Below are 13,636 nucleotides of genomic sequence, written 5' to 3'. Positions count from 1 at the left end.
CAAACTTCTTCTCCTTAACTTCTGTGCCAAATGCTAGCCTTTCATCCTGCAGCTACTTAGAATCATAGAATTGGAAGGGACCTCATCGGTCATCTAATCCAACCCCCTGCATTATGCAGGACACTCACATCCCAATCGCTCATCCACTGTAACCTGCCACCCCCTTAAGCCCTCACAGAATCAGCCTTCTCCGTCAGATGGCTATCTAGCCTCTGTTTAAAAATTTCCAAAGATGGAGAACCCACCACCTACCGAGATAGTATACACCTCCCGAGATAGTATACAGTTACTTCATTCATATATTGTGCCCAAAGTGTCCACTTGTTTCCCCTCACCAAGCACTTTCTTCCATCCACACACCATTTGCCAGTGTGATACGAGGTTTCTCAAGCTACCATCTTATTCTGTGCTTTTAAAATAGGAAATATTTTGTTTAATGGGTTTCGTAATATAGATGTGATCTACCGTCACTATCACAGAGTAACACATACAAGTGTATTCTTGTAACGTGAAGCTAATCTTACTGAAGATTAAAGTGAAATGTACAGCCCAGGTACGAAGTCATAAATCTGGTTAGGCTTAATAACATTCAGAAGATGCTTAATATTTAAACAAAGCATTTAAAGTTTAGAGAAAATTATCCTAGCATTAAACAACAGCAAGTTGTTTTCAGACCTTATACACAGAGTTCCTGCGGGTATCCAACAGCTGGTGTTCTCAGCATTAGAATTGCTGATGCCAGGAAGTGTAATTAAGGAGGCTTCTTTAATACTAACTTTCATATTCAAGGAAGTTTACAAGCAAGTTTTATTTTTAAAAAAACCCAGCAAAAACATTGCAACAGTTTGTATTTGATTTTAAAGAAATTAAAGTCTTCTTTTTTTTAACGCTCTGGCACGAGAAGCATTACAGAGAAAAACTATTGCTACATGACAAGGCATATCATGAAAAAACCTCCCTTCCCAATATTAAAATGGTTAATTAAAAGCATCTCAATGAACAGAAGTAAGGTATAACAACGTTATGGACTTAGACCATTTATGCACTGGAGGTTTCATGCCAGGCTGCAGGCTAGTTTTAGTCATGGCAGGTTGCCCCACCTCTTCCTGTACCCACATAGGGGGAAAATTTGGCCTGGTGCCCCTCATCTGCCCCCAATTTGTGCTCCTGCATGAGAGCTGAGGCAGTGAAGTTCCCAGTGGATAAACGGTCGTAGAGAGACAAAATCAGGGAAGATTCTAGCTACTATGTTCTAAGGAAAGGAAGTATTGTATGTGTTACAGAACTATTAGAACGGGGGGGGGGGGGGGCGGCAACAAAAACAAGACACTTACCCACAATCAGGAGCAGGGCACCACCTACAATCAGGATCTGCAACCAGCCAACGTCTAAGCATAAATTCTTCATATTTTTCCATCAAGATGTCATCGTTTAATATTAATCGAATATCATGGGGATTAAATCGTTCGGAACACTCTGGGCAGCTGATATTAACTCTGCTTTCAGAGATTTCTATCCGGAGATACTGACGTAAACAATCCACACAAGACCTGTGATGACAAGTCATTATTTCTGGGAACCTCTCCTTCGAGTGCCGCAGGAGACACAGGGGACACTCCAGGAAGTCTCCGCTTTGTTTACTGCTTACGGTTGTTCCATTGTCAGAAGATGCATATGTAGAGAACACAGAGTTTTTATCTGTGCACATTTCCGAGTGTATACTTTCAATACTTGCGATGCCATCGACACCTCCATTTATATCCCTGGATTTGCGTTTTGTATCCCTTTTTCTTCGAAAGAGAGATCCCAGAGAAATTCTTCTCTTCTTTGGTGCCTTTTTAATTGAAGGCAAGCTGACGGAGGAGGCAGAAGATTGGAGGTCTCTGTCGGATCCCATTTGCCGATGTAAACTCATGGCTAAAATATTCATCAGAGCGAATCAAAGAATACACACAACTCTAACCATTTTAAGGATGAAGTATTAAGGAGCAGCACGCTTAAGTCATTCTGGAAGGCTTAAGTCATGTTGTGCATGGTCAATCTTGTTCATGCAGAAAATTCTTCCCAACATGTAACTCCGGAGAATTCTTCAGAGACTCTAATTAGGAATAACAGGGAAATAAAGAGATTAGCATAACAAAGGACATGAATTGCTTTTCATTTTCAAATGACTTGTATTACATTAATTTACATCACCCCTTCCTCATCAGTTCACTCCATCCTCCTTCTTTGCTTCAAACTACTTTTGCATGGCTGTCAATCATCCCTGACTTGAATGGTCTAGGCTAGCTGATCTAGTTATATCTCAGAAGCTGAGGAAGGTCAGCCTTGGTTAGTACCTGGATGGGAGACTACTAAGGCCATCCAGTAGGGTTTTCAAGAGGTAGTTCGTCTCTTGCTTTGAAAACCCTACTGGATTGCCTTAAATTGGCAATTTTTCACCACCACCAATGCAATTAGCAAGGAGGACAAGACTGTCTTTTACTGCACTTCATGTGGCTTACGTAACAGGATAAAGTTCCCCATCAAAATACACTTGCTGCAAATAGAAACAAGGGGGAGGAGACAAGCAAAAGAATAACTCCTAAGTTCTTTGAAACATCCCACACAAGTTTTCAGAATACTCAAAGTAGCAAAAAAATCGATTTCCAAAATCCATCATTCATTATGGATGAGACTGTATTTTTGAAGCTGGTACTTCTAAAGAACAGAGCGAGAGGTAGATTGTCTTTTCACAATTCAAATTGAAAGTTAGACACAAATGAACTGTAAACATCTTCCACCTAAGGTCAACCAGTGAATCATTACATGCAGTTCTAATAAAATTCAACTGGTGTATTGTAGGGGCCAAAGTACAAACTATGAATCAAGAATTCCCCAGTTCAACCCTTGCTGCTAACAAAAGTTTAGATGGTCTTTAGCAAGTCACTGTCTTTCAGTGGACGCCTCTGGACGCCTTGCCCCAGCTGCAAGCTGCCACACACGCTCCGCCAGCCGCCGATGCCTGCCCAGCCTGCTGCTGCATCTGGCCGCCAGCAGCAGCAGCAGGGAAGCAGCAGGCAAGTAGGTGGCGGGAAGGCGGGAGGCAGGAGGCAGGAGGCGGCTGTGGGGAGGTGACAGTGAGGAAGCGGGAGTGGACAGGCTGGCGCTGCAGTCACACACAAGCACTGGCAGTGGTGCTGGCACCAATGCAGCAGACAAGGTAAGGGGCTAGAAGGGAAGGCTGCTCCGCAAATCACGGAGCTGGACTCCCTGCACGCCCGCCGCCATGTTCCACCCCCCTAAACACCTCCCCGCTAGCATCCACTGCATTTACATGTGCAGAGGGCTTTTTACCTAGTAAGAATAAAACAAGAAAATGGAGAAGGGAAGGATGAGGGGAAAAACAGCACACAACACATTCCCATTCTCTGATGACTGGAAAACAATATGACATCTAAATTTAGTAATTAAATATTTCCATTTCTAATATCTGTCTTTCAGTATTACCTAGAATTTTCCCACTGTTTTCACTTTATTACAACTCAGACAGAGAAATCTCATCAATCTTTATAGCCCACTGACCTATATTTTAGCTGGCACATTTTGTCAAGCGAACTGAAGCCTGAGGTGATTTGGTTATTCCTTTCAACAGAAATAACATGAAGTCTGGTTTGTTTCTTATACCCAAGTTCCACCTATAATTATATATACAGAGTGTGAGAAAGCGCATGTCCACAAATTACAAGCAACATGAGACAACTTTTGTTTTTGCAATTGTTTTAAAACTAAAGCTGTGTTTTACAGCACCTCAAAGGCCAGCATAATCAAGCTATATGCAATGTTTTAACTTTATTTAACTACCGCCAGGGAACTATAATTTGGGAATGACGAGAAGTAAAATCAGTGCATGGTAAATATCACACTGAATGCCACCCTAACAGAATTATTCTAAACGCAAGAACAGGAAAATAACTTAATTTCTCTTTTCCAGGCTTTTATGAAATTTCAATACTTAGTTTCCAAAAAACCTTTTTCATTACTCTCTCATTTAAGATTAGGTTTGCTTATAAAGCTGAAATACCATTCCCCACTGCAAAGTAAAACACATTGTCTAAAGACTTTCAAACCAGTTTATCACCAGGCTCTTAATGGTCTGGGACTTTTATACCTATGCAACTGCCGCTTTCACTACAACCCCCCAAAAGCAGTAAGATCCAGTGACCAACATTTGCTCAGGATTCCCAGCCCCAAAGAGATATGACTGGCCCCAACTTGGTGGAATACTCTCCCGGATGAGATCAGGACCCTCTGGAACCTTCAATAGTTCCGGAAGGCTTGCACACCTGGGCTGAGGCCAGGAAATTAAAGCCAAGGCAACGCTGGCCTCTCTTCTCAAAACACACTGTCCTCAAACTAACGGTCCAGTAGAAATGAACTCTCCCCTTCACAAAGCCCTAATAGAGGTAGTCTAATAAAGTAATCATTTAAATAATTTAATAATTTAATTTTGAAAGTTAAATTGTTGCAAACTGTTATTAATGTAACTTCATTGCATATGCATGCCTGTTGTTACCAGCCCTGAGCCAACTGGGAAGGGCAGGCTATAAAAACAAATTATATTATTACTAGCTTCAAAGCCCCTTCCCCTGGCCAGGCAGCTTAAGGTGGCCTTGGGCTGCAGCTCGCAGCAAGATCAAGTGGGGCAGGTGGGGGCTGGGCAGCTCCTTAGCAGTGAGCTAGTCAGCTTCTTAGCAGTCCTTAAAGAGCAGTCAGCAGGCTGGGAGGCCCTCGTGAGCAGGCCCAGCCTAGCAGACCAAGAGGCCCTCATTAGCAGGCCCTCCACCACGATCCTTTGCCCAGGGTCTCTCCCCTGACCTGCTGCTGGCTCCAGGCAATGAGGCGTCTGAGAGCAACGAGGCTAGAGTCCAGGGACGGAGGGCAGGAGCTTCAGGGGCAGGACCAATCAGGGCAAAGCTGGCTGCACCCTGATTGGCCCTATTCCAACTTGGACAGCCGGACACGTCCCACCCCCTGGGCTGTTTCATAAATATATAGAGGAACAACAATGGATAAGGATTGTTGTTGTCGTTATTTTAGGCACTGTAATTTAAATAAAATGTAGGTATTCCAGAATGCAAATGGCTTTTGGGGTTCTAAAAAGAACAGTTAAAGGAGCCAATTCTCACTGACTAGCTTGAGAAGTGCTTAGAGGCCCTCTGCGTCTAGTGTGACTACAGTGGCTAAGAAATTTGTCCACTGACTCTACTCTTAACTGCAACCTTGTCATTGATTTTGGAATACAAACCTACATATTTCAAGGCAACCGCTGAAAAAAACTACCCTGCTCTGGTCTGGCTCAGTAGAACAATACTATAGAAAGCTTATCTTAAACAAAAGAACAAAAAGATCGCCATATTGAAGCAATAATATGAATGAGGTCAGCACAAAAACACAACACAGTGGCTGTGATCCAGAGAGCCCATTTATATGCACACAAAGGAAGTGCAAGGCTATTTTCCTTTTTCAGCAAAACCAGACCTCTCTGTACTTCATTACAATGCTGCTTCTGAAACCTCTGGGATCACAGCCAGGGTTTCTAGTCGATAAGCACAGCTTAGTCCAATAGAATTCAATCAAAAGACCAATGCATTCCTATCGAAGAAGAAAAAACGCACAAATTGCGGTATGGCAAAAGATATCGTACTCTCAGAAACCCTGAATCACCAAGAAGGTGAAAGAAGACCGAAACGAAAAAAGGAAAGACTAGAACCACACAAGTACAAGATATTATGTCTAGAATAGTTTATCAGCCTGTAATGATAAAATTTAAAATAATATTCCTTCTATGATGTCAGTGTAGGCTTTCTGAGATTCTGAAGGATATTGTACACTTAAATGTGATACATCTATCGCTTAGCATTTGCAGTCCTAATAGGTCATTCCAGAAGCAATAATGTACGTAGAAACAAGACTGAGGTACTGAGAAAGTGAATCTAGTGGGTGGAACAAGGCCCTACCTACCTGAACAAGCAGAGGCATGACCTGACCACCTCGGATGACTTTGGCCCCACTGAAAGAGAATATTTCCCAATCCACAGGCCCCACTCCCAAAAATGGGTTGCGAAGGATGTAAAAGTTGGTCTCAGGCTTTTGCACTTTGAGTTGCAAGTGTATTCTGTTTTAAGTAGTCACCATACTATGCAAATTTGAACTTAAGAGCCACCATACCAAAAAGGATGGGAACCACTGAACTAAAATACACTTTTCTAGTAAAAAAAAAAGAGTTCTAAAAACATGGACATTTCCCCAAAACGTGTCATTTTCCACCTACTATTTCTGGCCTCCAAGAACAAAATGTACTGCTTAGTCTTGCACAAATGGTGATCAGAAAGTAGATTCAAGCCTTTCCAGCCAAAGAGAACACATTTGGTTAAGTGATTAAGACAAAAAAAACAGAAACTAATTCCTGACAAGACAGAGGTGAGGCTGGTCGATTAGGAGGGTGTTTTACTCCCCATGTTGGATGGAACAAATCTTTCTGACAGACACTGAAGAGCTGTGGGGTTCTCCAGGGCTCAACCATATTATTAGAAAAACAGGTAGCAGTGGTAGCTAAGTGTGCTTTTTATCAATTACATTTGGCATGTAAATTCCCCCCTTCTTGGAAACTGCTGGTTTGGCTACATTTACTCATACAACAGTCACCTTGAGCTATGACAACTTTATGCAGGGTTCTCTAGCACCTTTAAGACCAACAAAGATTTATTCAAGGCTTGCATGCACAAAGCTCAGGCCTTGAATAAAACTTTGGTCTTAACGGTACTATTGGACGCAATATTTGTTGTGCTACTTCAGACCAGCACGGCTACCCACTTGAATTTATGCAGGGTTGCCACTGAGGGCAATTCAGTACCAGCAATTAGTGCAAAATGCAGCTGCTTGCTTGGTGTCATGAACAGGATACAGGAATCACATACCTACTAGGGTTGGGCGCTTCGGCGTCCGAAGTGGCCGTTTGCGCCTGAAGCAACCAGTGCCGGTAGGCACACACATGCAGGCGCATAGTTCTGCACTTGCATGTGCATGCACATGCCTGCGCATCCCTCCCCCCCATGCCATGGCGCTAGCCACTTTGGGCACGAACAACTACTTTGGACATCGAAGTGCCCAACCCTAATACCTACTTTATGGTGACAATAGTTTTCAAGGCTAATTGTAAGTGTCCATGCTTACCGTTAAAGCCTTTAATGACTTAGGAAGGGTTGTAGTCAGTGGCAGAACACGCGCTGGGGCTTGCAGAAGGTCCCAGGTTCAATACCTAGCATCTACAGTTTAAAGTAGCAGGTGATATGAAAGACCCCTGCCTGAGACTCTGAATAGCCACCACCAGCCTGAGTAGACAATATGGATAAACGGTCTTATTCCGTGTAAGATAGCTCGCTCTCTCTCTCTCTCTCTCTCTCTCTCTCTCTCTGTGGGAATGACCTGGGGCTACCATAACATGAAGGACTAACTCTACCAGTGCATACAGCATTTCCACTTATAGAACAATAATGCCTTCTCGTGGATTCAAATCACATTAGAATATCCAAATCTCTTCTGCAATTCCAAAAATGATATAAGGCTTGATGGATAAACTTACCTCTTTAATTAGAGAAAAGACTATACCTATATTTATTACTAACCGGAAATACCTTATAGACGCTTTGCAGAAAAAGGGTGGGGGGGGGGGGTTGAACTGCTGATTTTTGGTTTTGTTTATTGAGAAAAAAATTTTCCTGGTGTGTCTAAAAAAATTAGAGCCTAGGAAAAAAGGGCTTATTTTTCTTTCATAATTGCAAAGTAAGTTATAAGTTTGTAATTTTACTTATATTTGCCTTAGAGAAAATAAGAAGTCTTTTCTTTATATATCTGTATACTTTTTTATTCTTTTTTTAATATTGTCGTTTTTTATCTCCCCCCACCCCCACCCCCACCCCGCCAAACACAAACAAACAACCCTGCCCTTTTCTCAACTTTGCCCAGTACTACAGTATTCTTTTTTAGGACTTGGCATGGAAACCTTTACACAATATTTGCCATGTAGCTGCTTGCCATGTTTAAACAGAAAACAACACAGAAAGAGTTCAAGTATTTAGCATTATAAATAGTCTAAAATAGCAGCAGTTAAAATAATATAAAAGCAGTAGCGGAATACAGTTGAAAAACACCAATAATAATGAAACTTAAATAATGAAACTTAAATAATGAAATTTAAAGAATGGGGTGGCTCCTACTCCAATCCTACCACTCCACAGTGCAAAGTTTATTTATACAAATATATACACTCCAGCTTTCCTTTTCGGTCCTTTTGATCTGAAGCCTTCCTTCAAATTAAGTGGCTCTTCCATTGGAGTAAGAGTCACTTAAGTTAAAGGAAAGCTCTAGGTTGCAGAATAGCTAGGTCCAACCGAGTAACAGTACTAAACTGATGGAAAAGAACAAACTGAATAAATGGCCCAAGCAAACAAAAAGGCTTAGCTAGTACCCAAAAGCTTAGCTAGTACCCAAAAGCTAGTACTTGCGGGTGAAGGAGGAGAGTGCAAAAGTTGGTGCGGGTGAAGGAGGAGAGTGCAAAAGTTGGCTTGAAACTCAACATCAAGAAAACAAAGATCATGGCATCCGGCCCTCTCAATTCCTGGCAAATAGATGGGGAAGAAATGGAGATAGTGACAGATTTTATTTTCCTGGGCTCCAGGATCACTGCAGATGGGGACTGCAGCAAAGAAATTAAAAGACGCTTGCTCCTGGGGAGGAAAGCTATAGCAAATCTAGACAGCATCCTAAAAAGCAGAGACATCACCCTGCCAACAAAAGTGTGTTTAGTCAAGGCTATGGTCTTCCCAGTTGCAACGTATGGCTGCGAAAGTTGGACCATAAGGAATGCCGAGCGTCAAAGAATTGAGGCTTTTGAACTCTGGTGCTGGAGAAGACTTTTGCGAGTCCCTTGGACTGCAAGGCGAACAAACCGGTCAGTCCTAGAGGAGATCAACCCTGACTGCTCTTTAGAAGGCCGGATACTGAAGATGAAACTCAAATACTTTGGCCACCTCATGAGAGGGAAGGACTCCCTGGAGAAGAGCCTAATGCTGGGAGCGATCGAGGGCAAAAGAAAAAGGGGACGACAGAGAATGAGGTGGCTGGATGGAGTCACTGAAGCAGTAGGTGCAAACTTAAATGGACTCCGGGGAATGGTAGAGGACAGGAAGGCCTGGAGGATCATTGTCCATGGGGTCACGATGGGTCGGACACGACTTCGCACATAACAACAACAAAGTACCCAAAAAGAGCCTCTTGTGGCACAGGGTGGTAAGGCATCAGAAATACTGTCTGAAGCTGTCCGCCCATGAGGTTGGGAGTTAAATCCCAGCAGCCGGTTCAAGGTTGGCTCAGCCTTCCATCCTTCCGAGGTCGGTAAAATGAGCACCCAGCTTGCTGGGGGGTAAATGGTAATGACTGGGGAAGGCACTGGCAAACACCCCGTATTGAGTCTGCCATGAAAACGCTGGAGGGCGTCACCCCAAGGGTCAGACATGACCCATTGCTTGCACAGGGGATACCTTTACCTTTACCTTAGTACCCAAAAATATAACTGGCTCTATATTATCTATTTATGCATTTATTTATTTATATTTATATTCCACCCCCCCTGAGGCTCAGGGCTGTTCACATAAAACATAGAAACGATACACAGAACTTCATTTTCATAACGATTTTCATACAACATGAATAGCATGAACATTAACTGTAACATTGGTACAATACAAACAGGTCCAGAGCAGAACACATGGGTAGATTTTTCAGGAGGGAGGGAGCAGGGGCCCTGTAGATTTTGTTGGTCGCTCGGTTTCAACCAAATGCCTGGCAAAAGAGCTCCCTTTTGCAGGCCCAGCAGAACTGTTTTAGCTCCGTCAGGGCCCTAATCTCCTCCGGGAGCTCATTCCACCAAGTGGGGGCCAAGACTGAGAAGGCTCTGGCCCTGGATGAAGCTAGGCGGGCTTCTTTAGGGCCAGGGATCATTAGCCGGTTGGTGGCAGCAGAGCGTAAAGCTCTTTGAGGGGCATAGGCAGGGAGGCAGTCCCTCAGATACACTGGGCCCTGACTGCGTATGGCCTTAAAGGTAATTACCAGAACCTTTAACCTGATCCGGAACATTAGAATAACTTCGGGAAGTATATTCAACTCTCACCTCAGCAACTAGAGTGGCTACTACCTATATGTTTTTAGGAAATCAGGCTTCTGTTTAACCAAAGCATTTTGCTTTTCAGTCCTTTAAAATTAAGTTGAATACTCACAGTACTACTTGTTCTTTGACAGCTAGTCCTACAGCTTTCTGTTAATAATTAAAAGCCTCAGATCTTTTTAATGAGCCCACACATACACTGACTCACCCTCTCCTCCCTGACCTTAAGCATGGTTCATCATTTTGAATGGATAAAGGGGGGTTAGCTCTATGGTTGGGACTGCAGACAGACTACCAGCCAGACTTGGCAGCTGGTTTATCGCAAATTTAAACTGCAGTTCTTGAAGTTCAAAAGGAGAGCACAGGGGGAATGGGTCATTTGTTTCGGGTTTTTGTTTCAAATGAAAATGGAGTGCTATTGCTAGTGTCATGCATCACAAGCGTTCCTAAATTCATTTTTCCTCTGTATACAATTTATTATATTTGCAGCTATTTCTTGTTGCCTTGGGCTTTAGATCTATTCTGCAAGAACGTTGTGTGTGCGTGTCTGTAGTCAGGAACATATACTGACTTGGAAAAATCTCTTCATATATCTGATGTGTGCACAGCGTTGTGAAAGTTGGATCAATTTGTCAGTGCTTATGGAGTCATACTGAAAGGTAGTTTAGAATTTGTGACAGAGCTTTTTTGTTGTTGTTTGGAGCCATAACGTATAAGCTAGCCTGAATCTCAGCAAGAAAGCCAGTTATAAATTAAGTAAAGTGTCTGGCAGTGAGGAGGGCATATCACTCTCTTCGTATTAAACATCAGGGAAACAACTGATGGATCTGTGCATGGAACAAGGGATTTTGCAACAGATCCCATTAGCATCCTGAATGATCCTTAATAACAGTTCACGTGGTCCCATGTTTAAAATTAACATTGGTGGTAGAACATATATGCTGCATTTTGCTGCAGCATCAGCAGTTGAAACAAAGGTTGTACCCATAATAGTGCTGATCCCAACAGTAACTGGTGTGCATACATCTTTGGGCTAAATTGCTGTGTCAGATGTGCTAGCCACATTTATTTCAGCCCTACTGCTAAATGCAAGAAGAGATGCCAGATGGTATAGACAGCACAAAGCTCTGAGATGGGAACATTTCACTTCTTCAGAAACACTAACAGAACATGTTAACAGAAAATTAAAGAAACTACCCATTTAAAAGCTTATGATGAATTTGGCTGTAGATGGAACATCATTATTTTATTTTAAGAGTCATAAATGAATCATTTGAATCGCTTTAAATCTTTCCTGAGTTTGAATCTGGGTCTCCTTTGATCAGGAGATCTTAGCCCAGGCTTTCTCAACCAGGGTTTCATGAAACCCTGGGGTTTCTTGACGGCCCTGGAAGGGTTTCCCAAATGGTTAACGGTTAATTATTTAAAATATATTTTTAAAATGCTGTTTATATATTTTTAAAATGGCCAGTGATGGGTCTGGAGGGAGTGGGAAGGAGTAGGTATAAACACAGCTCTGCTTCCCAACCATATTCTGCATGATCACAACACTTCTGGAGTTTCCCAAAGCCTGAAGAATGTTTCAGGGGACTTGAGAAAGCTGCCCTAGCCTTTCTGAGTCTGTAGGAACTTCTGGAATTTGCATACAGGGTGCTGGCCACAACCACATAATGGCTGCTGCAGGAGGTGAAAGCCCAAGTTCAGGGGAGAAGAGGCGTATTTTTTAAAATACCCCAAGAATGAGAAGTGATTTTGACACTGGTGGCTGCTGCTGCTGCTGCTGAAATAATATTACTTTATTCTGCACAGCCAAATAAGGCCCCCAAGGTATATGATTGGGTCACCTCCCTACCCTTGTGCCTGGGCCTGGTATTAGACCAGGCCTCGATGAAGGACATCTATCCCCTACCCTTTTTCCATCTGTGGTGCTACGACCCTACTGAAGCCTGGGAAGAATTGGGTATTACTACCGCCACTGTTAAATGCTGACTCTATTGTAATTTTAACTGTTATTATAGAGGTATTGTAAGGGTATGATTTTATGGAGGTTTTATTGTATGTTAGGAATGTTGAAATAGTTATGAAATGTTATGGGATGTTTTTATCTAATGTGAACCGCTACAAGCCAGCTTGCTGGGAGCGGCAGCATATAAACGCAATAAATAAATACATCTCCAGTGGCTGCACCCACTTTTTGAAAACACTTGGTGGGTGTTAGCAAGGTACTGGTAGGAACGAGGGCACCCATGGTCTCCTGCCCCGGATCATAGTCCACTCTTGTAATCACTACACCATTCAGGCAGAGACTTCTCTTCACTTCTGAGTGGTGGCTGCTTACAGAGAAAAAGCTGAGAAAAAGTTTGTGAAGCTGGAGCACATCCCATCCCAAATTCTCATACCCTTCACCCTTAACATTAAGTACCTGGCATTCAGATAAACTGCTCTTCAGAGTTAGCGTTTTACAACCTCAATCAGCTATTGCTTTAGTCCCAACTCTCCCCCTTTGAAAATAAACTCTTCCTAGTTAATAGCAACACCACAAAAGCAGTCCATTTTGGCCCCCCATGCTTTGCAGAGTATCACAGCTGCAAACAGGCACAACATTCTGGCATTCCTGAAAGTCCCTCTTTACACCAGAGTATCAGGTTCTGTCATAATAAAAACAAATACGCTTTGAAAAGACTACCCCAGAAGACAACAGACAAGGCTTTGGATTCTCTGGCTAATAACCTTATATGTATTTGTGTGGAACTTAAGCATAATATTTAGGCATTTGTAATTAACCAATTTACTTCAGTTATATAAGGGTGTTGGCAAAATGCTTGCTGGAAGCCAGTCCAGATTACTGAGAAAGGAAATTTAAATGATAAAGGAAATCAAGATCTGAGAGTCAAGATAGCTACATTAGGGTGACTATAAAATGCAGGAACATCCTTACTGACTCTTCCCAAATGAGTAGAGAGGGTATTATTTAATACCCACATCATTAAAGATATTGTTAACTCTTAACAAAAAGAAAAAGTTTCCAGATCTTCCATGCTACTGTTACTACAACTCCTTTTAATAAAGAGTAATCTTGCTTTGTGACAAGCACATTTTTACTCTCCTGTCCTTAAACAGAGCCTTCCTGAATGTATCTATGCCAAAGAGTCTTTGACTTCTATGTCGGCTGCAGAATATACAGCTCAGTATTTATTTCAAAGTGAAAAAAGGCATTGAGTCAGCAACAGAGAATCCACTCCTTTCATTTTCTATTAATCTGAACTCTCCTCACATTTCCCAAAAGATGCCAAAGGCCTAGCAGCTTTTAAGGCCTTGGCAGGACCTGAATTATTTGTGTTTAAAAGTAACTGCAAGCCTGTCCTACAAAAAGAACCGATTCATTTGTTATTTAGCAGTCACTTCCAGTAAGGGGGTAAATAAAAACTGCTT

At 42.4% G+C, this 13,636-nt stretch overlaps 1 protein-coding gene across 5 annotated transcripts in view; it reads right to left on the bottom strand.

The window, feature by feature from the left end:
* Positions 1-13,636, bottom strand: part of RNF19A (ring finger protein 19A, RBR E3 ubiquitin protein ligase) — a 54,653-nt gene that overhangs the window by 21,234 nt on the left and 19,783 nt on the right. For all 5 annotated transcript variants that reach the window (XM_077351796.1, XM_077351792.1, XM_077351793.1 and 2 more), the window contains exon 3: positions 1,335-2,098. In XM_077351796.1, the coding sequence (XP_077207911.1) occupies positions 1,335-1,930 (596 nt within the window). In that variant the 5' untranslated portion in view covers positions 1,931-2,098. The remainder of the gene's footprint in view (positions 1-1,334; positions 2,099-13,636) is intronic.

The sequence above is a fragment of the Paroedura picta genome, chromosome 9 (genome assembly GCF_049243985.1).
Source record: "Paroedura picta isolate Pp20150507F chromosome 9, Ppicta_v3.0, whole genome shotgun sequence".
Taxonomy (NCBI): Eukaryota; Metazoa; Chordata; class Lepidosauria; order Squamata; family Gekkonidae; genus Paroedura; species Paroedura picta.
The sequence above is the reverse complement of the archived record's forward strand: the minus strand, read 5'-3'. Positions and strand labels throughout refer to the sequence as shown.